Source organism: Lampetra planeri, chromosome 21 (assembly GCF_965212315.1).
Source record: "Lampetra planeri chromosome 21, kcLamPlan1.2.h2, whole genome shotgun sequence".
NCBI classification, from domain to species: domain Eukaryota; kingdom Metazoa; phylum Chordata; class Hyperoartia; order Petromyzontiformes; family Petromyzontidae; genus Lampetra; species Lampetra planeri.
This window is the reverse complement of record NC_136127.1, coordinates 9492104-9518064: the sequence shown is the minus strand read 5'-3', so window position 1 is coordinate 9518064 and position 25961 is coordinate 9492104. Positions and strand designations below refer to the sequence as shown.

Genomic DNA, 25961 nt, shown 5'->3' with positions numbered 1-25961 from the left:
ACGACAATTAACTCCTATAGTCTTGTGCATATTACGATTGTAAATATGACCCGACCAATACTCCGATAGAGTAGGAAGCTAGGAACAAAATACACACTCCAACAGACAGTCGTCCCTCCGTATACAAATAAAGGCGTTGTTTTTACACATCTGCCGGTGAACTGCAAGCCATAAGTTGAAGCCAATGAAAACACCGAGTGTTGAAACCAGCCTGCCAATCTTTTATTGCTTTTGTTAAACGAAAGCTGCTGAAAAATGCATCCCAAAAAGGCTGTGTTGGTTGATAGGGATGTGCTTTTCATTTTTTGACGTGGCAAATACGGGGAACGGTGTACGACCATCGTCTGCTTATTTGTTGTTATAGTACATTACTGTACTCATATTCTCAACAACGACGTGAATGATAATTATGACAGCAGTTAGATGTGTTGCTCTTAGCAGCGGGCCCCCTCGACTGAAAACTGGCCAGATTCATCAAAGGATTTCGCAACACGTGAAGACAACAATTCAGAGCAAAAATAAATCGACAATGCTCCTCGCAATTGTGGGCCGACAGCTTCACCCCCGTCGGTGTCCGTACTGCAGAATGGGTCGATTCAACCCTGTTGATATCGGTACTACGAAATGGGGTTAGTCCTTGTCCAGAACCTTGCCATTGCTGTGCCCAGAGACGGGAGCTGTCGTTTACCCATGGCCTGGCCACCGCAGTGACGACAACGTGCCGCCAGGACTTGGCAGGGCCTGCCACTGTTTCCTCGTGGCGCTAGACTCTTTTTGGGACTTCCTTGCTAATACGTTCCAGTGCGGTGCCACAAGTTGCGTGGTTGATTGGTGGCGGGGTGGTGGTGGTGGTGTTGGGATAGCTGGCCTGGGCGGGCAATTCCTTTGTCCCGTCCTGTTTTCTGTCCTTCCCCGAGACTCAGCTGGTGCTGTGCCCAAGGGCATGTGTGAGTCTATGCTGTGCCTGTATTGATTAGTTGTTTCTCTGCCATTAATATTTCATGTATTTGCATGTGCTTTTTTTATTTCTCTATTGTCCCAGATGTGTTTCGCGTTCGCTGGATATTTGCAGGTCGCTTTGAGATAGCATGGAATTCAAGCGGTGAATAATTGCAAATGCCTATTCCCCTTTTATGTCTCTCTTTGACGTGAAACAAGGAGAGCTTCTCTTAAAATTCAAAAATATTCAAGAGCTAGCTTTTTCCATTACAGATGCCCCCACCTTCTCACTCGGTGTGCCTCTGCAAACATGCCCCAGTTTTGGAGACCGTCGTTTACAAACGTTACAGGACAGTGGTTGTTGGCTTTAAGAAATGGACAGTTGTGGACGTTGCAATATGGAAATACAGGTACATTGGAACTGCTCACACACTGGTGCGTGTTTATCACCCACTGTGCAGTTCATTACTCTGTGTAAGAAGTTGCCGTATAAATTTTTGGGCGATGACATGACCGGCCAGTTAGTGTTTGCCGCTTGTTATACAAAATCATGGTTTTGAGTCCAGTGGCCGCCCTGGTTTAGGGTTCCACGGTGGCGAGATGTTAACTACTTCGCCTGGTGTGCTAGGAGGTTGTGGGTTCGATCCAGACCCTGACGACTGTATATTTGGAGTTTGCGTGTTCTCCCCGTGGTCGCGTGGATTTTTCTCTGGGTCCTCCTGTATTTCCCCTCCACGTTTAGAATGATGCGTTCAGGATATTTTGCTGATATACATTTCCACGTGATAAGCCACTTCTATCATTTGTGACCAGGTCGCTTGTAAAAAGAGCTATACAGCTCAATGGGGCATACCTAGTAAATAACATTTTTTTTGTAGTTTAGTTTAATACTGAGGATGTATTAACCACAATAAACATGCCGCTTGCTTTAGAGTGGACATTAAATATCATGTGATAAAGAGTAGTAGGCCATATGTGCCGGCATCACGGTCCAAATTGGAAAAATAAATATCCGCCAATTACTTAATTGGGTAAAACTACATAGCAACATCATCCCCCAACTGGCAGACTTCTCATCGGTGAAACACTGCCTTTGTGATAGCCTTGCACTATAACAATGGCACGAATACCAATTTGTGCCCCATAGTTATTATAGAGGTACAGGGTCCGGTTAATGTGTTCGCGAATGTTACTTTTCATCCGATTTTGATTAGAACGTTTCAATAATGCCTCTGTCATTATGGGAACGGCGCTGTGACATAGGGGCCTGTGGTGCATAATTTTTGTTGTTTTTAAAACATAATTTTGTCTACTCTTTGGTTCTTTCGGTAAAGTCACGTAGGTATAAAATAAAATAAATAAAATCACGACGTTTCGAATTGCAACACTGATGATGATTGCTTGTGTTGCAATCGAAACGTCGTGATTTAATTTATTTTATACCTACGTGACTTTACCGAAAGAACCAAAGAGTATGGATGACTGCAGTCACGAAAACTTCAAATCTAAATCATTTTATCTTTTGGTGCTTTTGCTGTTGTTTACGCGGTTTCCGTGCACAGCGATTCGAGATGTACTTGTTTTGAGATAATTTACGCAACAGGAGGCCAAATTGCCAAAGGCAATGTGCTTTGGTTGAAATGTGAATCTGGCCATAACTATTTTGAGCGGTGAGGAACACTCAGTTTTACTGTGTAACAGAGCGAGCGAACAATTACCATTGATACCATAACACACACGCACACACCCTCACAGGCACTCAGAATAAAAACAATACGCAAAATTATGTATCGTATGCTTTATTTTGAATCAATCCACTACATACTAACGCTCAAGGGGGTTCCATAAAATGAAAACAAGCAAAAAGTTATTTCAGGATTGCACTTTTCGGTGAATTGTTATCATTTAGTTACATTTTAATTTTCATAATTTGGATGTATTACATTGAAAATGTGTAATTTTATGCTCAGACGCTTCAAAAACTAGAGTGCTGGTGATGGTTTATATTGAATCAATTGCAAGTTATTAAATTGTAACTAGATAGCGCTACACGGAAAAGTGCAAACACACACACAAATCACTATAGGGAGTCTACGAATTAAAACGGGGCTCGCAAGGGATGGAGGAGGGGAGAGGGGTGGGGTGCTGGGGATGGTGGGGGGGGGTAATGGGAGAAGGAAAAATAATAGCACACGCTAAACCCCCTTGAGGTCGCACAAGTTCAACATGGCGAGATCTGAGCAAGCTGGTTGAGGGTTTGCCAGGCGATGTTCTATGGACCAACGAGCTCAGCGATTGCCATGGGAGAAAAAGTGCCGAGTTGTTTTTGTTCCGTGTTCGTGCAAAGTGCCGGCCGCGTGCACTTTGCACAGCCCGGGAAGGCTTTTAGCAATTTGACTTGAAATAAGGTTTCGTTGCCACGTCCGGTACAGCAGGTAGCTGACGAAGACAGGACCTATTTGAGGGTATAAATAAATCCCATCTTTCAGCTTCCTCTGTTCTAATCTAGTTCCTCCTTGGCTTTCAACAACAGTCCATCACATCACTCCATGTGGTGAGTTCGGCTGTTTTGAGAGAAGCCAGTGGGTTAAAGGTTAAATACACAATAAATATCATCAACAGGGAAATAATCGACCTGTTGAGGCAAGTCTTTGACATCAACCTTGAGTTGAGGTGCAAACTTAAATCATAATCAAGCAGGGTAGTCGCTCTGTTTAGAACTTTCTCCTACTGATAAGGCATTGGCTTTTTAGCTTATTGTCACAAGTTTAGGTACGTAGTCTTACACCCTTTCGAGGGCTATTTTTTTTTTACAGTATTTACAAGATAGTTACTGAATAAAATAAATGTCTTGTTACAAATCTCTTGTTACAAATGGCCGTGTATCATTCTGAACAGGTGTCTTTAAAAAAAACACATTTCAGCGTTGATTCGGGTGGCGATTCAGTGGTCAAGTTTACAAACAACGATCATACATATTTACATAAAGTATGGCAACTCGTACGAGTCGACGATTGGTACTGTGCAAAAATAAAGATGCTGAGGATGGTGAATCGCAGCAAGCAATTGATTGTCGTTCCGGTGGTTTCAAGTCCTTTTTTGGTTTTTGTTTCCGTCATTATTTCTCGTTTACACTCGCACAACTTTGACGTTGACGTCCTGGCTGGTGGAGCCCAGGTGGTTTTGCAGCTTGAGGCTGTACCTCCCAGCGTCTTTGGCCTGAACGCTGGTGATGATGAGGTTGGTGAAGTCGCTGGCCGTCTCCACGTGGAAGCGATCGCCGCTCTCCAGGGGCATCCCACCACGGGACCACGTGACACGCGGCTCGGGGGAGCCGTTGAAGGCGCACGTCACCGTGATGACTTTGCCCTCCTGGATGCTCACCTCTGCCGGGAGGGCCTCGATGACCGGGGCAGACTCGTCTTCGGCTGGGGTTTGTCGAAAGAATAACGGGGGGGGGGGGGGGGGGGGAAGTGTTAATTGTTTTGCAGACGTGCAAAGTCATCCTTTGTCACAGTGAGACGTGGAGCCGGTGGCGAAAAACTACAAAGAATAATTGCATTAAGGGAAAAAAAAATGCAATTAAACCTTTGCAGAAAAAATTTACGGTCAGAAATGACAAAAAAGATCGAGAAAGGATTGTGATTGAAAACCATCACGCAAAAAAAGATGAAAAAAACAAAATAATGTGGAATCTCTTTTTACCTGAAAACCCAACAGAGCGAGTGGACATATCGGAAAATCCACTCTTCTGCATGAAACTGCTGGAGCTTGCCATCATGCTGCTCAGAGAGGATGACTCGTGTGCTGCGGACATGCTACTTGCCGACAGGCTCGTCGCTGACATGCTAGTCGCTGACATGCTAGTCGCTGACATGCTAGTCGCAGACGCAGACATGCCCGACATGCTAGACATAGACATCTGGGCGATGCCAGACGCGCTGAACTCTTGTTTAGCCGAGGAACTCATTTGCGACATCTTCGATGAGGTGAGACTCCCTTGCATGCCTTGCATGCTCGAGACATCACTAGACATGATACGCTGTCTTAGTGGCTCCTCTACAAGGGCTGTGGGAGACAGGGCAACAAGGGAAGTTGAGTCATGCGGTTGTTATTCTTCAAAGGAGAAAAAGGTTGTTGGTGCAGGTTACATGCTTCTTGTGCATTTCTTGTCAGCAGGGTTTATGTTCCAGTGGTTAGAGGAGGTGTAAACATTCCATTGATAATTATGCAATGCAACTTTAGAACATTGTAATGTGAATGAGAAATTGCGTGATTATTAAACGGTATTAGTTATTGGAGCACGTTCCAATCTCCCGGTTTGTGGAACGCTCGCCTCTTCACGTACCGCAGTGAAACATACAGCTGTAAAAAAAAAGTATCGACCAACAGGTTTGCATACTCACCAAGCACAGTGAGAGAGGCGGTGGCTGCACATTGGCCATTGGTGTTTTTGGCTGTGACAGTGTACTTCCCACTGTCGGAAATTTTGGCATTGATAATCTCCAGGGTGTACATGCTTCTGGAGCGTGTCACCTTGATGTGTGTCGAAACATCGACCTGTTGACAGCAGGCACACCACGCAGCACACAATTCCACGCCCGTCAATTGCTGTAAACATTTCGCCATTGAGATGAAAAAAAATAACATAGAATTAAACAGTATAAATAATAGTTTCCGGTCCTTTGTTAATCCACTGCTGGATGAGGTGCCTCTTCCTCATGCCTTGTCAGTCACGGTGGACTGTCTTGACAATACTTGACGATGCTTGTCAGTGCAGGTTGGTGACGGGGGGTGGGGGGAGAAGCTCGAACCAGTTGAGATGTCACGAGCCACCGGTCTTAGCGGTGGCCGGAAATCAGACTGGGCCGGCCGTATTCATAGCGCAGTTTGCGAAATAGACCACTGCGGCGAACAAAACGACGTATCAAGAAGTAATACTCACAGGCACGTAGTCCTTCATCCAAAAAACTTCTGGCGTCGGCTCACCCGCAATCTCACAGGTGAGCATCACATTATCCCCTTCGTTCACGTTCTGAGACTTTGGCTGGAACACGAAGGTAGGGGTGTTCTTTGTCGACTGAATGAGGGTGATGTCAAACAGGCACTTTGCAAGGCCGAAATCGGTTCTTGCATCGCAGGTGGCGATGCCCTCCTCCTTGGCAGACACCCTCTTGATAGTGAGCGTGTTGTCATGGCCGGACACTCCGAACTTGTACGCGTCGCAGTTCACAACCTCAAGACCGTTGATGGTCCACCTGATGTTAGAGGCATTTGGGATGGTGGCCCTAAGGGTGACCGCCTGGCCCTCGACAACAGACATTTCGGTTCTGCTTGTTGCCACTTCCGTATAGGCAGATGCCGACTCCTCCTTCACAACTTCTTTCTTTGACACTTTTTCCTCTACAATCTCGGATGCTAGGGACGCCTTCGTTGACGTTTTAATGACTGCAGTTGTTGCTTTTGTTTCTGTAAAAAAAAAAGGCAAAGTTCCAAAAGAGTACATTTTAACAAAGGAAATAAACTCTAAATCTGTATTAAATAATAATACAAATAAAAAGAATATTCTCTATTTCGTTGATGTTGATGTACAGCAACAGATCTAATTTTACATTAAAACTAATAATATATAGCTCTTTGTCGAGCCACTTCTAGATAATTGCCTGCCCCGTGCCATGCTTGTCATGGGGGTAGTTTGACCAAACTTAACCACATTGGTCAGTGACACTTGGTGAAAGGTGCGCCCAGGACCGGTTCAGATAGCACTCGACACCAATGTTAGCCGTGGGTGGGTTATCAAACTCAGGTCGCCGGGTTCATGAAGCGCAGTGCGATAACTTCAGGGCCACCCGCTATACCGCCACAACACCCGTGTTGTTAATAAAAACACATCATCCCACTGGGTGGCGCAGTGATTGAGCGCACGGCTCGCAATCGTAAGTGCTGCGAGTTTTTAGAAAAAATCGTCGTATCTCTTGGGTTGATAAAATAGCAACCACTGTGTGGGTATGTCAACAGTGGTTGTCCTCTGCAAAGACACAACCACCGTCATGGCGAATGTGGGATTTTCACCACCGCTTCCCGTGCCGCATTTGAGACAGGAGCTCCATTGAGTGGACTCACGTTTGACTTTGCCCATTTTGAATTACACATTTATTTAAAACGGCTAACATGGATTGTTTGAACAACGTAAACAAGTTAATAATTCGGTTTAGAATATAAATATTGAAAAAAAACCACGTCAAAAATGTTTATCTTGTTCCGCATTTTCGTGTACTACAGCAGTGTTTGGTTACTACTGTGTAGAATGTGAGACCTACCTTTAATAGTCAGCCTGCAACTCGTTGTAACTGACCCAGCAGAGTTGGTAATTGTACAGGCATACGTGCCGCTGTCAGATACTTCCGTATCATAGATTTCCAGATGTTTCCCTCCATTCTCTTGAAACAGTTCGTATTTTCCTCCCTGAGTAATGGTCTGCATAACAATACACAAGAAAAAAACACATATGAAGCAATGAATGTCATAGCAAATTAACGTAATACTTGTCAAATAACCACATGGTATATGATATATTTTGAGCTGTAGTGCCAGGGCACCACATAACACATACCTTGCCATTCTTGGTCCATGAGACGCTCGGTCTTGGCTCTCCAGTCACGTGAACAGAGAGCTTCGCAATGCTCTCCGCCTCGATCGCAGTGTCCTTGAGCCCAACGGTGAAGGACGGCTTGACTTCCTTCTTCTCCGGAGGGGGAGACTTCATCCGTATCGGCGACATGATTGGCTCGGGTGACTTGACTTTGCGTGGTGAAGTCACCGGCTCTGGAGACTTTATCCTCCTGGGGGACGCGACGGTCTCGGGAGATTTCACCCTCGCCTCGGGCGACTTGACTCGTGAAGCCGGCGCTTTGGGTTCGGGCGATTTCACTCGAGGAACGGGCGACTTCACGCTGGGCGTTGACGCAACGACGGCCTCCTTGACCGCCTTCTTCTTAATGGTGATTGTGAACGCTGCCTCGTCGCGGCCTTCTGAGTTTTCGGCCACCACCGAGTAGGAACCTTCGTCGGAGCTCTGCACCGAGGAGATTTCGAAGGTGGAGCTGTACTGCGTCGTCTTGACCGTGTGGCGCCCTCCCGTGGAGATGGTCTTGCGCTCGTGAGACCACGAGAATGTCGGAGCGGGCTCTCCGTCCGCGTTGCAGACGAAGCGAACCGTCTCTCCTTCGTTGACCGTGACAGACTGAGGCTTGGTCGTTATCTTGGCACGGTGGGTCGCTTTCACCGGCTTCGCGGGCTTCGTTTCGGCCGTCTTGACTGCCTTCACGTGGCTGTGTTCAGCACGGTACCCCTCAGAAACCATCTTTGTCTCCCTGCTTTCCGAAACGCTCGACGATGACTCGTGGTACTCTCTGCGCTCCACACTCTCCGCAGACCGCTTGAACGTCTTCGTGTGGTACACCTCGGACTTGGTCTGGTCTGGGACGAATTTCTTGGGAGCTTCCTCGTCCTTCCGGCGCGAAGAGAAGGCCGTGTATTCTCCGGATGTCACGTCCAAGGTCGCGAAGTCAGATGCCTCGCCCTTGTAGTTGGAGCACATGACCCGGTAGGTCCCGCTGTCCTCAGCCTGGCAGTCGAGCACTTCCAGCGTCAGCACACCGCCCAGGTTGGTAACACGATACTTGTGGCTGTCTTCCTGCAGGAGCACCCCATTGTGCATCCACTGGATGTCAGCCGCTGGCTTAGACTGCACGTTCAGCGTGAACCTCGTGTTGTGGCCCTGGGGCACGCGGTGAGAGCGCATCCTCAGCGTGATGCGTGGACCGTGGTCTAGGCTGAATGGCTGCTGTGAGACCACTTCATATTTCTTCTCCGTCGTCCGCTGAGCCTTCAGCGAGGATTTCTTTGACTCGTACCGGGACAATATGTCATATCTCGCCGTCCTCTCGAACCGCGACAGAGAGCTCTCCCTGGAGTCGCGAGGCACGGGGCTCGGAGATCGTGGGCGGGTGCGCTCGGGTGTCGGAGACCTCCTTTCGATCACCTCAATCACCACTGGGCTCACGGTGCGTTGGTGGCTCCTGATGAGCTCTGAGGAGGGCCGCATGAGTTCTACGTAGTCGGGGGAGAGAGATCTTCTGCGTCGAAGGAATCGCGAGATGTCGTGGGACACCGCGATGTCGTGGGATCTTGAGACAGCATGAGAGCTCGAGACTGCGTGAGAGCTTGAGACTGCGTGAGAGCTCGAGACTGCGTGAGAGCTTGATACTGCGTGGGATGCAGATGTTGTTGACAGCATGGCGCTTGCCGAGATGTCTTCCGCTTCAATTCGCCTCGTCACCTCGTGCCTTAGGGAGGTGGACCTGGACTTCTCTTCCTTCTCCATTCTCTCCACTTCGCTTTTGTACGAGGACAGCATCTTCGTGGTCTGGTACGGACGGAGGAGTTCTTCGTCCTCTTTCTCATCCAGAACTCTCTGCTTTTGCTTTACAGGCTTATAGACTGCCTTCTCGTGGCGTTCCCGGAGGTCAGCGTAGCTTGCGGTGTACTCTTCCCGCTTCGGAATACGGTAGGCCGAATAACGTAACTGAATATCCTCTTCCTCCTCGTCTTCCTCTGCCGTGTACTTTCTCGTAATGCGGCGGCGCGGCGGCGGCGCCTCGTACGACGGCATCCGCACCGGGGAGTAGCTCGGTGGCGACGCCGAGAAGCCGAGCTCCAGCTCGTCCTCCAGACGCATCCGCTCCTCCTGCACCCTGCGCAGCTCCAGGTAGTTCTCAACGGGCAGCAGGAGCTCTTCGTCGTAAAGGTCTCCCAGGGATCTCCTCCTCCTGGGTCTGTACTCCTCTTCGAAGTACGGCGACGGGGAGCGACGGGCTGGTCTCACCGTCTCCAGGTCGTCTTGCGCCAGCGTCGGCAGGCGCCACCTTGGCCTGTACTGGTCGGTGAAGCGAGGCAGCGGCATGACGTAGAACTGCTCCCACCTGGAGAGGCGGATGCGCTTTTGCCTCTTGAGGATGTGCCTTTCCATCGGCTCTGGCATTTCATAGGCGTCGCGGACCTTCCTGTACCACTTCATGTCCGACAGCGGGACGAAGTGCTTGATGAGGTTGTCCTCATCCATCGCGGCGGCATCATGGACCCGCGCCTGCGGGATTTCGTAAGGCATTCGGATTTCCTTCTTTACTTTCTTCTCCTCCTTCTTGATGGTGTATTCGCCCTTCACGTTCTTCGTGCTGATGGCCGGCTTGTAGAGAATCGACGCCTCGCGGAGGGCATCCTTCGCCACGGACGTGAGAGTTACGTTTTCGACGCCCGACAGAATTTCTGCCATTCTCAGCGTCTTGTCCACGTGCTTCTGCACCTGCACTTCCCTTTCGGTGTCGCTTCTGTACTGGCGTCTGACGTATGTCATCCTCTCGACCTTCAGGTAGGACTGGCAGCTGGCAGACCCCGCGCTGTTTGTCGCGGTGACTCTGTAGACGCCAGAGTCCTCTGGGAAGGTTTCTCTGACGATAAGAGTGTAGTAGTCGAGGCCTTCGTGCACAAGCTCAATGTGGTGGCTCGTAGACAAAGGCTGGCCGTCCTTCTCCCAGTGCAGCTCTGGCCTGGGCACTCCACTAACCCTGCAGTCGAAGCGAACGGTTTCGCCTTCCATGCATTCGGCATTGGCCAGCAGGCGTTTGAACATCGGTCTGAGTGTGTTGTCCTCCGTCACCGGACGAGGTGTGACAGTCAGTTTCGCCTTGCAGGAATCCTCACCGAACTTATTACGAGCACCGACGCCGTATTCGCCGGCATCGTCCATGGTGACATTGTGGACAATGAGCTGGTACAGGCCCTTGTCTGTCTCCAGGGTGTACTTCTTGTTGTCAATATCTGGCTTAATCTTCTGACCAGCACGGTACCAAGTGACACGTGGCTCCGGGTGGACTGTGATGGTGACTCCAAACCTGACAGTGTCGCCAATGTAGGCGTTGCGGTTATACAATGGCAGGGTAAACTCGGGAGGCCTCTCCAGCAGCCTGGTGGTGTCCACTCTGCGCTTGATCTTCTTGGTACGACTCAGGTAGTGCTGCTTGTAATCTCTAGCTCCCTTAACAAACAGGTCCGCATAGGAGCTGTCCTCGCCGTAGTCATTGACGACCTTGCATCTGTACGTGCCGTCATCTGCCTTGTAGAGGTCCTTGATGCGCAAAAAGGCGACGCCTTCTTCGTAAGTGATTTCATACTTCTCGTTGCTCTCGAGCTGCCTCACGCCATGATACCACGTGACCTGCGTGGACTGGTCGTAATTCTCGATCTTGCAGGTGAAGGTGGCGCGGTTGCCCTCCTCGGCGCAGTCGTTCCAGATGGACCCAGCGATCGGACCGATGTCAATGTTGGCGATCTTTGCCTTTGTGGTAGAGACACCCTTCTGAGACCTCATCGCTCCTCCCATTGCGATCCTGGCCGCGGAGACGGTGACGTTCCAGTCCTTCTTCACCAGGACTTGGTAGTATCTTCTGTGCTTCACCGTCTTGATGACCTTGGTGCTCATCTTCTCGGTCTTCTGCTTCAGCCACGGGTGCTGGAGGGCTTCGGCAGCGGTCATACGGCGCCTGCGCTCCTTGACGAGAAGGCGCTCGATGAAGTCCATGGATTCGACCGACACCTCCTTGAAGGCTTCGTGCTCAAAGTTGTACTCGGCGTTCTCGATGCTCTCAATTGTCTGCTGGTTCGTTTCTGCCAGGAATGGATTCACGCCGCTCAGCAGGACGTAGGCTAAGGTTCCCACTGCCCACATGTCGGTTTTAGAACTGACCAGGTCATGCAGATGAATTTCAGGAGCGAGGTACTCTGGTGCACTGAACTGGGCTTTGATGTTGTCACCAGGCTTCAGTATTCTTGCCTGTCCGAATTCGACAAGCTTCACGCGCGACGACTTCTTGCTCACGTAAATGATGTTCTCAGGTCTGATGTCAAAGTGGCCAATGTTCTGACTGTGCAGGAATTCAAGGGCTTCGCACACCTGTTTGATGTACAGGATGACGTCCTTCTCCGTTAGGTCTACCGTGAGCATGCGCTCGAAAATATCCTGGCCCGAGATGAACTCATAGATCATCACCACCTCTTCGAGGCTCTCGAACGTCTCGTGGAGGTTCAAGATGTTTTCATGACGGGCGACGTTGTGAATTGCAATTTCTTTCTTGGTGGACCCTTGGTCGGCACCCTTCACCTTCGCAAACTTGGCCATGTACGTCTTCTTGCTGCTGATCTCGACGCAGCGGTGAACAATGCCAAACTGACCGCGGCCGAGCTCTTCCGCAATTTGGTATTTCTCGTGCAAAACTTTGGTGCTCGAATTGGCGGCCTTTGATGTCTGGAAGGAGGCGCTCTCGTCGACCTCGAGGTCATAGTTCAGCATCCTGGCCCGGTCTTCCTTGGTCGTGACGGGGTCGGTGGGCTCAGAGGGCTTGCTTTGGCCGAACTTGTTCTCGCCGATGATGCGGAACTGGTAGCTCGTCTTTCCAAAGAGGTTTATCACGGTGTAACGGCACTCCCTGGTGGCCACCACACGAACCCAGCGATCCGCGGTGGTGGCGCACTTCTCCACAATGTAGTTGGTGATTCTGCTGCCGCCGTCATTGGCGGGCGGTGCCCATTCCAGGCTGACGGAATCTCTGGTGACTTCCGACACCTTGAGGCCACGGGGAGGATCGGGGACATCCGCGACATCCAGCTCGACGGTCTGCTGGTCGATGCCGAAGCGGTTCTTGGCGCAAACGACGTAGAATCCGGCGTCGGATCTTTCCACTCCGCTTGTGAACACGAGGGACGTGAATGACCTGGTCACGATGACTTGGTATTTGCCGTTGTTGTCGAGCAGGTCTTGCCCCTTCTGCCACGTGATGACGGGGTCTGGTTTGCCGCTGAACGGTATCTTGATGCTGATCACCTCTCCACGGAGAGCGTGCACAGCCCCCATGCCCTCCAGGTGCTTTGGCAGATGAATCTTAGCTGGTACTGTAATAGAAATATAGACACATCGAAAATATATTAAATTTAAAAGGTGCATTACTTAAAAAGGTCAAAAAAGGTAAAGGTGCAGCCCTGCATCTGCTCTCTTACGCCAATGCTGGTGGAAGAGTCTCCACTAGACAGAGCCCTCAATAGGTTGTTTTGGCCTACTCTTCCACGCTGCCTAAATATCTTGTATGAGTTGGGAGTTCCCACACTTTACCCCACCACACACGACCTAACTGTCATGTGACCATTCATGCTGTCGGATTGGGGGAGGGGTGGGAATGATTTTAAAAAAAATCTCCATTGTTCCAACTTCCGTGCTTGAACCAGTGACCCCCGGATTGCAAATCCAGTCTGCTTTAAGCATTACACCACAGCAGCACCCCACACAACATGTTTCAAGTAAGAGTCTATAAAACCAATATATTGATCTATTGCCTTCAAACATATAGCACTGACACCTTGTCCTACACGTGCAAAGGTAAAAGGTGCAGTCCTGAAATTTCTTCCCGACGCCACAGGTGGCATAAGAGGAGCTTTCACAAGAAGGAGTCTCTGCTACTCTTCCATGCTGGCCACGATCAGACACCCCGTAGAGAGATTTGCACGTGGTGGCCGTGTGGTAAATGATACGCACCTTCAACGTCGAGGGAAGCCGTAGCAGAGATAGATCCTCCCTGGTTGGTCGCGCGGACCTGGTACACGGTGGAGTCGTCTTCAGTGACTTCGGTAATGACAAGCTGGTGGTATCCACCCTTGAACTCCTGGATCTTTATCTTCTCACCGGTGGGATCCAGCTCCTTGCCCTGCTTGTACCATTTAACAATGGGCTTCGGGTTGCCGGAAACCTTGCACACGAACGTGGCATTGCTCTTGTACTTGATATCGAGGTTGCGCAGCTCTTCCTTGAACTTGGGTGCCTGGATAGGCTTGTCGGACTTGGGGACGGCCGGATCAGAAACCTCGCTCCAATCGCTTTCTCCGCCCAGGTTCTCACACTTGACGCGGAATTCGTACTCCAGGCCCTCGATGAGGTTGGTGACGCTGTAGACGGTCTCGCGAATCTCGTCGGTGCTGACCGAGATCCACTTGGTCTGCTTCTTCTCGCGCTTCTCCAGGAAGTAGCTGCGGATCTTGGAGCCGCCGTCACTTGCCGGCTGCTTCCAGGATACGACGACGGAATCCTGGGCGATTCCGGAGACGACTGGCTTGCCTGGCGTGCCGGGTTTACCTGCGTAGGGCAAAAGTAACACCCAGACGACGCGGTGAAAACGAATCGACGCAGGGAATCCATCGGGCACTAACATGCAGAAGGTGTATAACGATGCATTTGTTCATTGGATAACATTGATCGTTAAGCTCACTATACATGCACTGAATAATGTGTGGAATAACATTCAATGTTTCCTCATCCGTGTACATTGTATGGAATGGGTTCGCCCCTGCAACCACTAGAGGCTGCTACATTCACAGCGTACAAAAAAATGGTTCCTTGAATCACATTCCTGCTTTGAATTGTGTCAATTCAAAATGCCATTGGTGCAGGAGGAGACTAATCATTACAGCCTTAAATTAACGTTGAATAATATACAGCCCTATTACGATCGACTGCTGCATGAAGGGTTTCCAACATGGTGTGGGTAATTAAGGTGATTTGGCTATACAGTACTTCACCACACTGGTCAATGCCGGTTGGTGAATGGAGGCCGAGAAACAATTCAGATTTTAGAAACCACTGATGTCAGCCCATGGCCGGCAATTCATCTCGTGTTGCTGGGTCCATAACCACCGCGCCACCACTTCCCCCCACAAAAAAATCAAACGAAGCCAAGTTGTTGTTCTTACCGAACGGCATCTTCACAGCAATCACGGAGGATGTCTCCAGCGGCTGGCTGACACCCAGCTGGTTCTGAGCGGAAACTCTGAAGTAGTACGCGGAGTTCTCCGTGAGCTGCGTAACTCTGCAGGTGGTGCTGGCGATGGAGGATGAGACCAGATGCCACTCTTCGCCTTCCTTGGCCTCGCGCTTCTCAACGATGTAGTTGGTGATGGCGGATCCGCCAGTGTCCACCGACGCTTTCCAGCTCAGCACGACGGAATTCTTCAGCTCCGTCTCGGCAACGAGTGGCCCCTCGGGAGTGTCGGGCTTATCTGTGACCAAAACATACAAAGGTGAAAATAACAACGCTCAGTCAGGCATAGCTCACGGCCGCCGCGGCTGTTAAATGCATCGTGCGCGCAACAATTTTGACGACAAATTCAACGTCGCGAAGCGGAGGTGCACTCTCACCTTGGATTTCGACAGGAATCACGGTTTCTACGGTTCCGAAGACGTTGCTGAGCATCACTTTGTATTTGCCGGTGTGCTTCTTGCGCTGGACATTCTTGATGACCAGGTGGGTGTAGCTGTCGGTGTTTTCGATGGTGGCGTCCTCGACGTCCTTGAGCGGCTTCTTGCCGTGGAACCAGGTGATGGCGGGCATCGGTCTTCCGATGTAGAACACGTGGAGGCGGAGGCTCGTGCCCACCTGTACCCAGTACTTCTCCTTCAGAGGGTAACCCGGGTGGAATTGAGGAGTGGCCTCGAGCAGCAGCTTGGCGCTGCTCTCGATCTCGCCGGCGTCGTTGACGCCCTTGCACGTGTACACGCCCTCGTCCTCCTGCTCCTCCGTCATCACGGTCAGCGAGTGGTTCCGGCCGTCCGAGGACATCTTGTACTTGCGACTCTGGTTCACCTCCTTGCCGTATCTGTACCAGTGCATCTCGGGCAGAGGCTTGCCGACGATCTGGCACGACAACTTTCCAGCCTCGCCGAGTTTTGTCGTCACGTCCTGCAGTTCTGCGCGCAGGGCTGGTGCCTCGGCAGCTGAAGGGGGAACAAAAACGAATCGGTTGATTGACTGGAATGTGAAATACAATGAGGGGCAAGCTGCAGTCCTGCAATTACTTGCTCGTCATATTGCTGGCAGAAGGGGATTTGAGAATCCTTTGTTTCAACTGCCATGCCTGGATATTGAATCGGATCGCAAGTCCAGTGTGCTAACCATGTTATCATTGCAGTATCAAAGTGAGAAAAAACGATGCCCTTCTATTATCTGGGGAAATGTCGATTAAGGTCTCGTTTTGGTAGGGTTCTGCATTGGGATGTTTGACAAATTCAATTAATGAGTAGTTTGCCTTTTTGGAAGGAAACCAGAGTACCCTGAGAAAACCAACGCATACGAAGGGGCAACATTCAACTCTCCATACATATTGAAGAATCGATTGCGACACTGTCATCTCCTGGCCACCACGCATCCGGTGTGCAGACAAGGACATTGACTTTTTTTTGTTATTGACATAAACTCAATGCACCGATTAAAAATAATATCGATCCTTACATGTCAATTTCGTCTTGATGGCGACGGGAGTTCTGCGCGGCCGGCTGATGCCGGTGACGTTCTCGGCGGACACCCTGAACTCGTGTTCAGTGGCCTCCAGAAGGCCACCCATCGTGAACTGCTTCTCTTGGATCCTCTCCTTGTGGCATTTCTTCCAGGTTGCATCGCTGGTCTGGCGGTACTCCACCCAGTAGCCCAGGATCTCCTTTCCTCCGTCACATTCGGGACGCTCCCACTGGATGGTGATGCTGTCCTTGGTGACGGACACCACCTCGATCTCACCAGGTTGGCTCGGTTTGTCTACGTGGAGGGGAATGAACAAGCAGAGCAATCCACCAGGTTACAATTGATGTCTTTTCTACAGGCGTGACGCTCACTGCGCTGAGGCCAATCGAATACAACAAAGTCACTCTGAGGTCAGAATCAGTCGGTTATATTTATTCATATTGGAGGAATCCGATGAGCTATAAAGCTCTTTTTAGCAGATGTCGAGCACGACGTGAAATTGTCACTGCATTTCAGCGTGGTATATCTGACACACTGGGGACTGAGGTATAGGCGGTTTCGTGGCAAGTTCAAGATAAGTGAACATCTACGGAGAATGGCTGTCGCGCAATTAGATTAGCTGACACAAATAGAAGCCAAGACTGCTCTAGACGCGGGGAAACGCCTCGCTGTGCTTAGAAGTGAGCGCATGTACAGGAGATTAAGAACACGCTGCCGCATGTGAAAGAGTGGTAATGTCCACCTACAGAGGTGGACATTACCACCTCGCTCAAAATACCACACTGGGTGTGGACAGTTATAACTGGTTGGGGGTGGATATGTGACAGTCGAATATGTGGCAGCGCGCCGTATAATGTGTACATATGTTGAGCTTCTTTCGCATCGTACGCATACTGTATGTACGTTTGTTGCACTTTCTTTTGCACCGTACGCAGCCAACCATGCTAATCGGAGGTACGGGTAGAGGACAACAAACTAAACACAAAAAGCAGTTGTAAAGAAGTAAGTTTTCAATCTACAGGAGGGTAGTCCAGCTGCCTTGTGATCCCCAATTCATTGACCCCTCACATTTGTTTTTATCCTCTGCATATTTATTCATGACTTTTAAATAAACGTTACTTAAGAAAATTAAATGGGGAGTGTGGGGGAGGGGTGTACGTTGATAAGACGCCCGGACCACCCTGCAGAATAACATTGACCGAACGACGCCGCGTCCCACTCACCGAACGGATCTTTGCAGATGGTGGATTCTGTCGGCTGGCTCGGCTCGCCAAGCCCGATGTCGTTCTGGGCGAGGACGCGGAACTGGTACTCAGCGTCCGGCACCAGGCCGGTGACGGTGTACATGGTGGTGGTGACGTGCGTCTTGTTGTGGCGCACCCACTTGTCCGTCATGGACTCCTTGCGCTCAATGAAGTAACCTGTGACCCGGGAGCCACCATCGTCCTTGGGCCTAGACCAGCACAGGCTGACCGAGGTCTTGGTGATGTCGAGGATCTCCGGAGGATTGCTCGGCGGCTCCGGTGGGTCTAGTGACACAAGTGTGACAAGGAGAAGAAAAAACTTTTGAGTTTTAAATCGCAATTTTCGGCGCGAGCAACTATGGTTATAAACAAACAATGCTGGTATACTCTTGTGTAGAATGCCCATCAGCTGACTTGCTGACCAAAAAAGATTTTTTTCTTAAATTCGTATCCAGTGAAAGCGACTTTTGTCTTTGTTATTGCATTGGCCACAATCCACCATAGCAATGAACGTCATATTTTTACCGATGCGTACGGTAGTACGATGTGTTCTCGCGTTGTACATTGTTTTGCTCGGCACAATGTCCGACGTTTCTCTCCGATGCAATCCGAGGAGGATACATCGGAGAGATTATCACACGTTGAATCTTTTTTCTTTTTACAACACAGGCCTCTCTACGAGAAAATTTTATCTGCCAAATTATTCATTAATTCCAGTGCACCCACGACAGCAGAGCACGGCAATGCCAGAGCGCACTTACTCAGAGGTGTCTTTGGCACGACGGGACCTTCGGACTTCAGCGACTTGCTGTAGCCAAACTGGTTCTCGGCGGTCACGCGGAAGTGGTACTCGACGTTCTCCTTGAGACCCTTCACCACGATGGAGGTGTCCTTCACGCGCGAGTCCACGGTGTACCAGGCGTTCTTGGGCACTTCACGTCTCTCCAGGATGTAGCCCAGGATGTCGGAGCCGCCGTCGTCCGACGGAGCCTTCCAGCTGACGCGCATCGAGCGCGCCTGGATGTCGTCGAACTCCAGGGGGCCCTGCGGCGTGTCCGGCCGCCCGATGACCTTCACCTTGATGTAAGCCACCTTCTTGCCGCACTTGTTTTCCACGACCAGATCGTAGGTGCCCGAGTCTTCCTTGTCGGCGTCCGTGATGACCAGCTCCGTGAGCGTGTCCGAGGAGGCGATCATCGCACGCTTGCTCACGTCTCGCCCGTCCTTGGTCCACTTGCAGATGGGCATGGGCTTGCCCTTGATGGGCACGGTGAGCTTGATCGCGCTGTTCATCCTCACCACCAGGCACTCCTGGTACTTGGCGTCCAGCTCGAAGTCGGGATACTCTGCGCAACGGGTTGACAAGCAAAGGTTGTTCGGTTATTCAAATAAAAAAAGACTCGCGTAAGCGATACGACGTGCAGTGTTCAACTATCGCTCTTTATTCCCCATTCTATTTTATTTTAAAACACGATGAGCACAGTGGATATGAATACATGAATACAAAACAATTCCATGCGGAAATTTGTCTCTCCATGTAATTTTTTTTATCAAGCCCAATATGGCCCATAAGTCATTGGAAACTTAGTTTGAAAAAAATTATACGATATACAGCATTCTTTAAAATAACAATAAAGGTAAACACGCAGACATTAAATTACTTGGCTGACACTACTGCTGGCAGAAGGGCCTGCCCACTCGAGTGAGCTCTAGAGTTTCTCGCGAGAAAGTATTTGGCCTACTCTTCCATGTTGACTACAAAATAACGATGTGATCTATCAATTTGGTGGATTAGAAAATAGAAAAAATACAGTAAAAAAAAATCTCAAAACTCCCGAGTAGCCTTACCGAGCATCTCCGTGACCTTCACGGTTCCGGGCACGTCGGCCGGCTCTCCGGGGCCTCCGAGGTTCACGGCCAGCACGTGGAAGCGGTACTCTGCCCCCTGCGGGAGGTGGGTCAGCGTGTACTCGCAGATCTTGGTGGGCGTGGTGTTGCACTTGGTCCACTCGTACTGGTCGACCTTCTGCATCTCGATGAGGTAGCCCGTGACCTTGGAACCGCCCTCCTCCTCCGGCGGGCTCCAGGCGAGCGAGATGGACGTGCGTGTGGTGTCCGTCACCCTCGGGTTCTGCGGTTTGCCCGGCGGGGCTGCAAGTGGGAGGGCGTCATACACAATGTTAAGCTTGCAGTTGAGGCCGCGCTGTCGTGGCCGTGCACGTGGCCTGCGATCCGGCACTGTGGCCTCCTCCTCGTCGCGTCTCCGAGTCGTTCTCTCTCTGCGAGTACCCAAACTTTACCCCACCGTACGAGACCTGCCGATCGACTATCTGTGGCGTACCCATTTATTTAATTCGCGATGACGTTACCTTTGGAGTCACACGATGAGATGTGTCACGTGGCGCACGGTGCGTGACATCACGTGTCATGACAATCACCAAATGTTGGTCAACCGTTTCATCAATTTGGCCGGTTTTGGAAAGGGTAAGATGCTAATTTCAACACAACTTAAATTAAATCATCTTTATTAATATGTTATTATCTTCACGATAGTTATCATGATCACCCCTCCTCCCCCCAACCACTGCTATTTACAGATGGACAAACAGATAGACAGAGATAATCATCCTTAACTGGGTGGAGGGGGTGGGGGCAGAGATAAAACCCCGCACTGCAGTGGCTTACCAATGGGATCTCTGGCCACAGTCGGTTTGCTCGGGCGGCCGGGCTTGCCAACGCCCCTGGCGTTGATGGCCGTGATGCGGTGCTCGTACTCCAGGCCCTCGATGAGGCCGGTGGAGCGGAAGCGGGTCATGGTGGCGGGCATCTTGTTGGCGCGGACCCAGCGGTCCGATTTCACCTCCTTGCGCTCGATGATGTAGCCAGTGACCGGCGAGCCGCCGTCCTCGCCCGGTTCTTCCCAGGTCAGGGTCATGCCGTCCCGCGACGCGTCGAAGGCGTTCGGGGTTCCCGGTGGGCCCGGTATGTCTAGAGGACGGGGGGGGGGGTGGGGAGGGTGGCGGTTGTGAGGACGAAGGGCTCGGAAAACGCTCTATCGTGGGACATCGATGGGAAAGGCAGTGCTTGCTGTGACAGAGTGAAGTTCAACACATTTTTATTTAATCATTATTATTATTATTATTCGAGAACCCAGAACGCAGACATCATGGAGAGAGATACAAAATCGCGAACACGTGACGAACCCGGAACAATATCGTCTAGAGGCACTACCACAGTTGGGGGTACAACGATCGAACTCAGCTCTCCGGGTTCGTAGCGCAACGCGCTAACCGCGACACCACCGCTCCACACGGCGTAGCGAGATACAACACGCACACACGCGCGTGCGGAGGTGCTTGCAGATGAAAGCGTACCTATTGCGCTCTTGCACACGACGACCTCGGACTGCAGGTACTGGCCGATGCCGAAGCGGTTCTGGGCGGCCACTCGGAACACGTACTCGTTGCCCTCGGTGAGCTTGGTGAAGCGGAAGGTGGTGCGCGTCACCGACTCGGAGACGGGCAGCCAGCCGGGGCGGTGAGCGTCACGCTGCTCCACGGTGTAGGCGGTGATGGTGGCGCCGCCATCCTTCTCGGGTGCGTCCCACGAGATGGTGATGGACGTGGCGTCCACCTGGTCGATGCGGATCGTGCCGCTCGGCGCCGCCGGCTTGTCTGTTTGATTCAAGGGGCACGAGGAGGATGCGGCGGGGGAGGGAAAGAAGAAAAGAGAGAGAGGTTAGGTTGAGGCCTATCCTGGGACTGTGTGGGGAAGAGCGGCCTCTCAAAGTTATTGGTGAGAAGGAAGTTGTGCAATTACGTGAAACCTTACAAATAAGCAGATAACCCCTTTGCACTGTGCTTGCAATTTACAAGTGTGTCACTTTAATATCACAGCGGTACAATGTTTTATAGTCGTTCATTCGCACCCGTTAAATTAACCGACATGAGCCGGGCACCAAGATTCCATATCCTGGTTTGTCAAAAGAAGGCGGTATAGTAAAGTGCAGACTAATATAATCTGTCCCATGTGTATTGCATGCATGGGTTTTCTCGCACATGCTTAAACACTCATTCATTAATTGGCTGAAAACACCTTAAAATATTTGCATCTCCATGCGTTGCGAATAGTGCAGTGTTGTGAGATGCAGCTTGCATGACCGATGCTATATATAATAAAAAAAAACATTATTATTACGAGGCTATTGCCTGAAAAGACAAACTTGAGAGAGACACAGGGACACCACCCAAACCATCCTCCCCTCGTGACGTCTCAAGAACCCTCGCCGTGCATCGCGGTGTCGCGAGCAAATGTTGTGGGAGAGAAGGATCGGATGGTGACGGTGGCGAGAGACAAACGAGAACTTCGCAGGGAGACGTTCGTGGGCATCAGTTGTTTTGGTGTCGTCATCGGCCTCTTACCGAGAATGATGACCTTGATGGTCTCCGCGGTGGAGCCGGTGACGTTCTTCAGCTCCAGGGTGTAATTGCCGGTGTCTTCGATGGTGGTCTCGCGCACCGTGAGCTTGGCGGTCTTGCTCGTCGTCTCGATCTTGACGCGCTCCGACTCGCGCACCTTGGTGCCCTCGAAGCTCCAGGTGGCCGCTGGGGGCGGTCGACCGCTGATGGGCAGCGTCAGCTCGATCGGCTTGCCCGCCGGCACGTTCAGCATCTTCTGCGGGAGGTCTGACAGGTCGATCTTGGGTAGCACTGCAGAGGAAAAAGAGCGGAGGACTCCGTTAGATTAGGACGGCATCCCCTGTTCAACGAACGTCCTAAAAACGTTAACTTAGAGGATTACAAAGACAAAAAGAGGTTTGCAGAGATACATACAGCGAGCGCTCCATCGTGTGTGCTACATCGTGGGTGCATCTTGGCCTGCGGTTAGGCATCTCCGTGCGTTATCTCTGTGTACATAGCGCTCTCTCTCACTCTCTACATTTAGATTCCGCGTCAACGCACCTCTCTGGTCCTTGACGGTGATGGGAGTCAGGAGCTCGCGCGGCTCGCTCACACCCTTGTCGTTTTGCGCTCGGATGCGGAAGAAGTACTCCTCGTTCTCGTTGAGCGAGATGATGGTGTGCTCGAACGTGGTGGTCTTCATCGTGGCCGCCTTCATCCACTTGTCCGTTCCGGCCTTGCAGGCTTCGATCAGGTAACCCGTGAGCCTGCTGCCGCCGTCGTGCAGGGGCTTCTCCCAGGCGAGCGTCACCGACGACTTGGTCACGTCGGCCACCTCCAGTTTCTGGGGCATCATGGGCACCTCGGAGATGAGCACGGCGTCGGACGTCTCGCACGGCTCGCCGATGCCGTACATGTTTTCGGGCAGCACGCGGAAGTAGTAGAAGCTGCCCTCCTTGAGGTTGGACACGCGCAGGAAGGTCTTGCTGCACTTGGTGGTGATGGTCTTGAAGGCCCTCATGGTGGCCTCGCGCTTCTCAATGATGTAGTTGTTGACGTGTGCGCCGCCGTCCAGAAGCGGCACTTCCCAGGTGAGGGTTGCCGAGTCTCTGGATACCTCCTTGACGGTCACGGACAGCGGTGGGCCTGGTGTGTCTGTGGTAGAAAGCAAACGTAGGATTGAAGATCTATATCCATGTACGGGAGTTAAACATGTCAAACCCTACTTCGTAGAGGTATCGTAATTCACTCCCCCCTGAATGGTCTGACGAACTGTTGCGATTCAGTCACAATTGCATTCAATAATCAATTATTCAACATTGTGTTGACCGCAGTGGCTTCTCCTGGCTGCAGAGATCGCGTGAGCACGTTCTATACAACTCGCACACGGCTATAAACACATCTATTCCTATTTACAGAATTGGCTGCGTGTACTGCGAGCCCAAGAATAAATTAATAACGTATCCACTGTCACACTGACGGTCGAGAATAATGACAGCGGAACGCGTCCAAGAGGACGTATGCCTTAGAGACGGAGCGACAAAATCAGCTCGTGTGTGTGTATGCAAAGTGGGGGAGACCCAGATCTTAATCCAGCAGTGGATTGATATTTATTGAAGACAACGACAACCTCTTTTCTAATTAACGGTAAAATATTAATAATAATCATGAAATAAAAGAAGCCTACGCCGGTCCTGTACTTACCGAAGACTTTGACGGAAACGGTGGCGGACTTCTTTCCGCCGCTGTTCTCGGCCTCGATTGTGTATTTGCCGGCGTCGTAGCGGTTGACCTTGTCGACGGTGAGCAGCGAGTAGGAATCGGTCGTCTCGATGAATCCGCGCGCGGACAGATCTGTGCCCGGCTTGTTCCACGTGATGCTCGGCTGAGGCCGGCCTCCCACGCGGACCATCATGCGCAAGCTGCAGCCCGCACGCACTGTCACGATCTTCTTCAGGTCCTGGTCGAGCTCCAGGTCGGGGAGTTCTACGAGGGAACGAGAGACGAGAGAGAGGGGAGAGAGAAACGCACAGAGGGAAAATTAGCGTTTGGACGTATTGGCGGTACAACTAGTGCAGCATAACACACCGATTCTCATAAAACACGAGAACTGATTTTGATGCACTCTGCATGGTTTTCCGACCGGGGTTGTGAATCTATGGTCATTTGTTAATACAAATCTCAAAACTTAAAGCGGAGGATCGTTAAAGTCAACGAGTTTATTGCCGTGTTTGTTAAATATCTGCGTGAAATGAGGATGGAATGATTTACCCACTGCAAGATTCAGTGAGTTATCGTGATGGCGGGTCACGGTTTTAACTGTCAATCAATGATGGTATAGCCGCTGTGTTACGTTTACTGTCCGAAGTGGTTTATTACACAAAGCGATGCATCATTTGTGAGCTAAAGAATCAATTTTGATCTGTGAATTGTAACATCCTTAATGAGGACGTAGCCCACCGTGCTAATCGGAGGTGCAGGGGGAAAGACAACAAACTAAACAAAAACAGCAGTTCTAAATAAATGAGTTATCAATGTAGACGATTTAAAAGTGCACAGCTCCAGTGGCTTCCTAATATCGGAAAGGGAGAGCGTTCCAGACGGCCGAGGAAGCGCGTGTGAAGGCGCGCGACGCAGCACTGCCCGACGATGCGGTGACAACACGCTCGGCTGCGAGCCACCGCGTCGAGTGCCCGGCGGAGATATTTGACGGCGCCCCACCTGTCCTCTCGGACGCCTCCACGGTGGTGCTGCCTTCGCTGAACTCGCCGGTGCCGCACTCGTTGATGGCGGCCACGCGGAAGGTGTACTTCTTCTCGACGACGATGTCGGTGACGGTGAACTCCGGGTGGTGGATCAAGGCTCCCGAGTGCGGGCGGTACCACTCCTCGCTGTCCTCCTCGCGCATCTCCAGGATGTAGCCCTGGACGTTGGCGCCACCGTCGAAGAGCGGCTTCGACCAGGCGAGGCTGATGCTCTTCTTGGTGGTGTCGGCGATGCGTGGAATGGACGGAGGGCCGGGCGGGTCTGCGCAAGACAAGACGGGGGTTCGGAGGAAATGATTGATGAGGATAAGAATTGTCTTCATAGGGCACTTGAATGCCTTAGCAAATCACATTTCAACTCCATCATTCTGAGGCCTTGTTACAGTCTAACAAAGGAGACCACCGCTGCTTGCAGCTGTCCCTATATTGGGTTTTTTTCTTCCAATTCAGTAATTTACAAGTAATTTGATCAAATTTGGACCGTGACACCAGTAAACATTGGCATCATCATCATGACAGTGCGACTGACATTCGTTTACTTGTCTGTCAGTCTGCTGTTAACTAGCGAAATAGCGCCGAAGCTCATCACTGAACGATACTCAAATCCTTCAGAAACTCTATTCATTTATCCTGCAGAAATCCGATGAGCTATGAAGCTCTTTTCTCACAGAACGTCCAGTAGGGGTGGGTCAGAAAGTTACAACAACAAATAATACAAAAAAAACTATAGGAATGCTGAGTATAAGAATGGAAATCGCGAAAAAAAAATCAAAACTAAACTTTTTTAGTTGACCAGGTAAGCCCCGCTGAGACATATACTTATTTTTTCAGAAGCGACCTGGCCACAAATGATAGCTTAACAAAGTGGCTTATCGCGTGGAAATTTATAGCAACCAAATACTCTAAACGCATGTTGATTTTAAATGTAGAGGGAAAAGCTGGAGGACCCGGAGAAAAATCCACACGACCGCTATGAGAACATACAAACTCTAGATGTACAGGCCTCAGGGTCGGGACTGAACCCACGACCTCCTGTATACCAGGTGAGGAAGTTAACATCTTGCCACCATGGCGCCCTATCATCATTACGAAGTGGTTTTCTTTAACCCGCGACAGCTTTTGCAAGGCAAAATTTATGATTCTTCATACATTTTTTGGCAAATCACGTGTAGGTAAAACGCGTGTTGCACACCCTCCTCCACATGACACAGGCAGTGAATA

At 50.7% G+C, this 25961-nt stretch overlaps 1 protein-coding gene across 1 annotated transcript in view; it reads right to left on the bottom strand.

Moving 5' to 3' along the window:
* Positions 1–2728: 2728 nt before the first annotated feature.
* The window catches only part of TTN (titin), a 340888-nt gene continuing 317655 nt past the window's right edge, over positions 2729–25961 (bottom strand). The window contains exons 293-311 of the mRNA XM_078603948.1: positions 24697–25002; positions 23680–23961; positions 22537–23130; positions 21997–22284; positions 20950–21249; positions 20261–20563; positions 19424–19726; positions 18337–18921; positions 17555–17860; positions 16326–16625; positions 15236–15811; positions 14791–15096; positions 13583–14176; positions 7553–12945; positions 7260–7416; positions 5885–6408; positions 5346–5499; positions 4645–5007; positions 2729–4367 (exon numbers count right to left, since the gene is read on the bottom strand). Of these exons, the coding sequence (XP_078460074.1) occupies positions 4069–4367; positions 4645–5007; positions 5346–5499; positions 5885–6408; positions 7260–7416; positions 7553–12945; positions 13583–14176; positions 14791–15096; positions 15236–15811; positions 16326–16625; positions 17555–17860; positions 18337–18921; positions 19424–19726; positions 20261–20563; positions 20950–21249; positions 21997–22284; positions 22537–23130; positions 23680–23961; positions 24697–25002 (11933 nt within the window). The 3' untranslated portion in view covers positions 2729–4068. The remainder of the gene's footprint in view (positions 4368–4644; positions 5008–5345; positions 5500–5884; positions 6409–7259; positions 7417–7552; positions 12946–13582; positions 14177–14790; positions 15097–15235; positions 15812–16325; positions 16626–17554; positions 17861–18336; positions 18922–19423; positions 19727–20260; positions 20564–20949; positions 21250–21996; positions 22285–22536; positions 23131–23679; positions 23962–24696; positions 25003–25961) is intronic.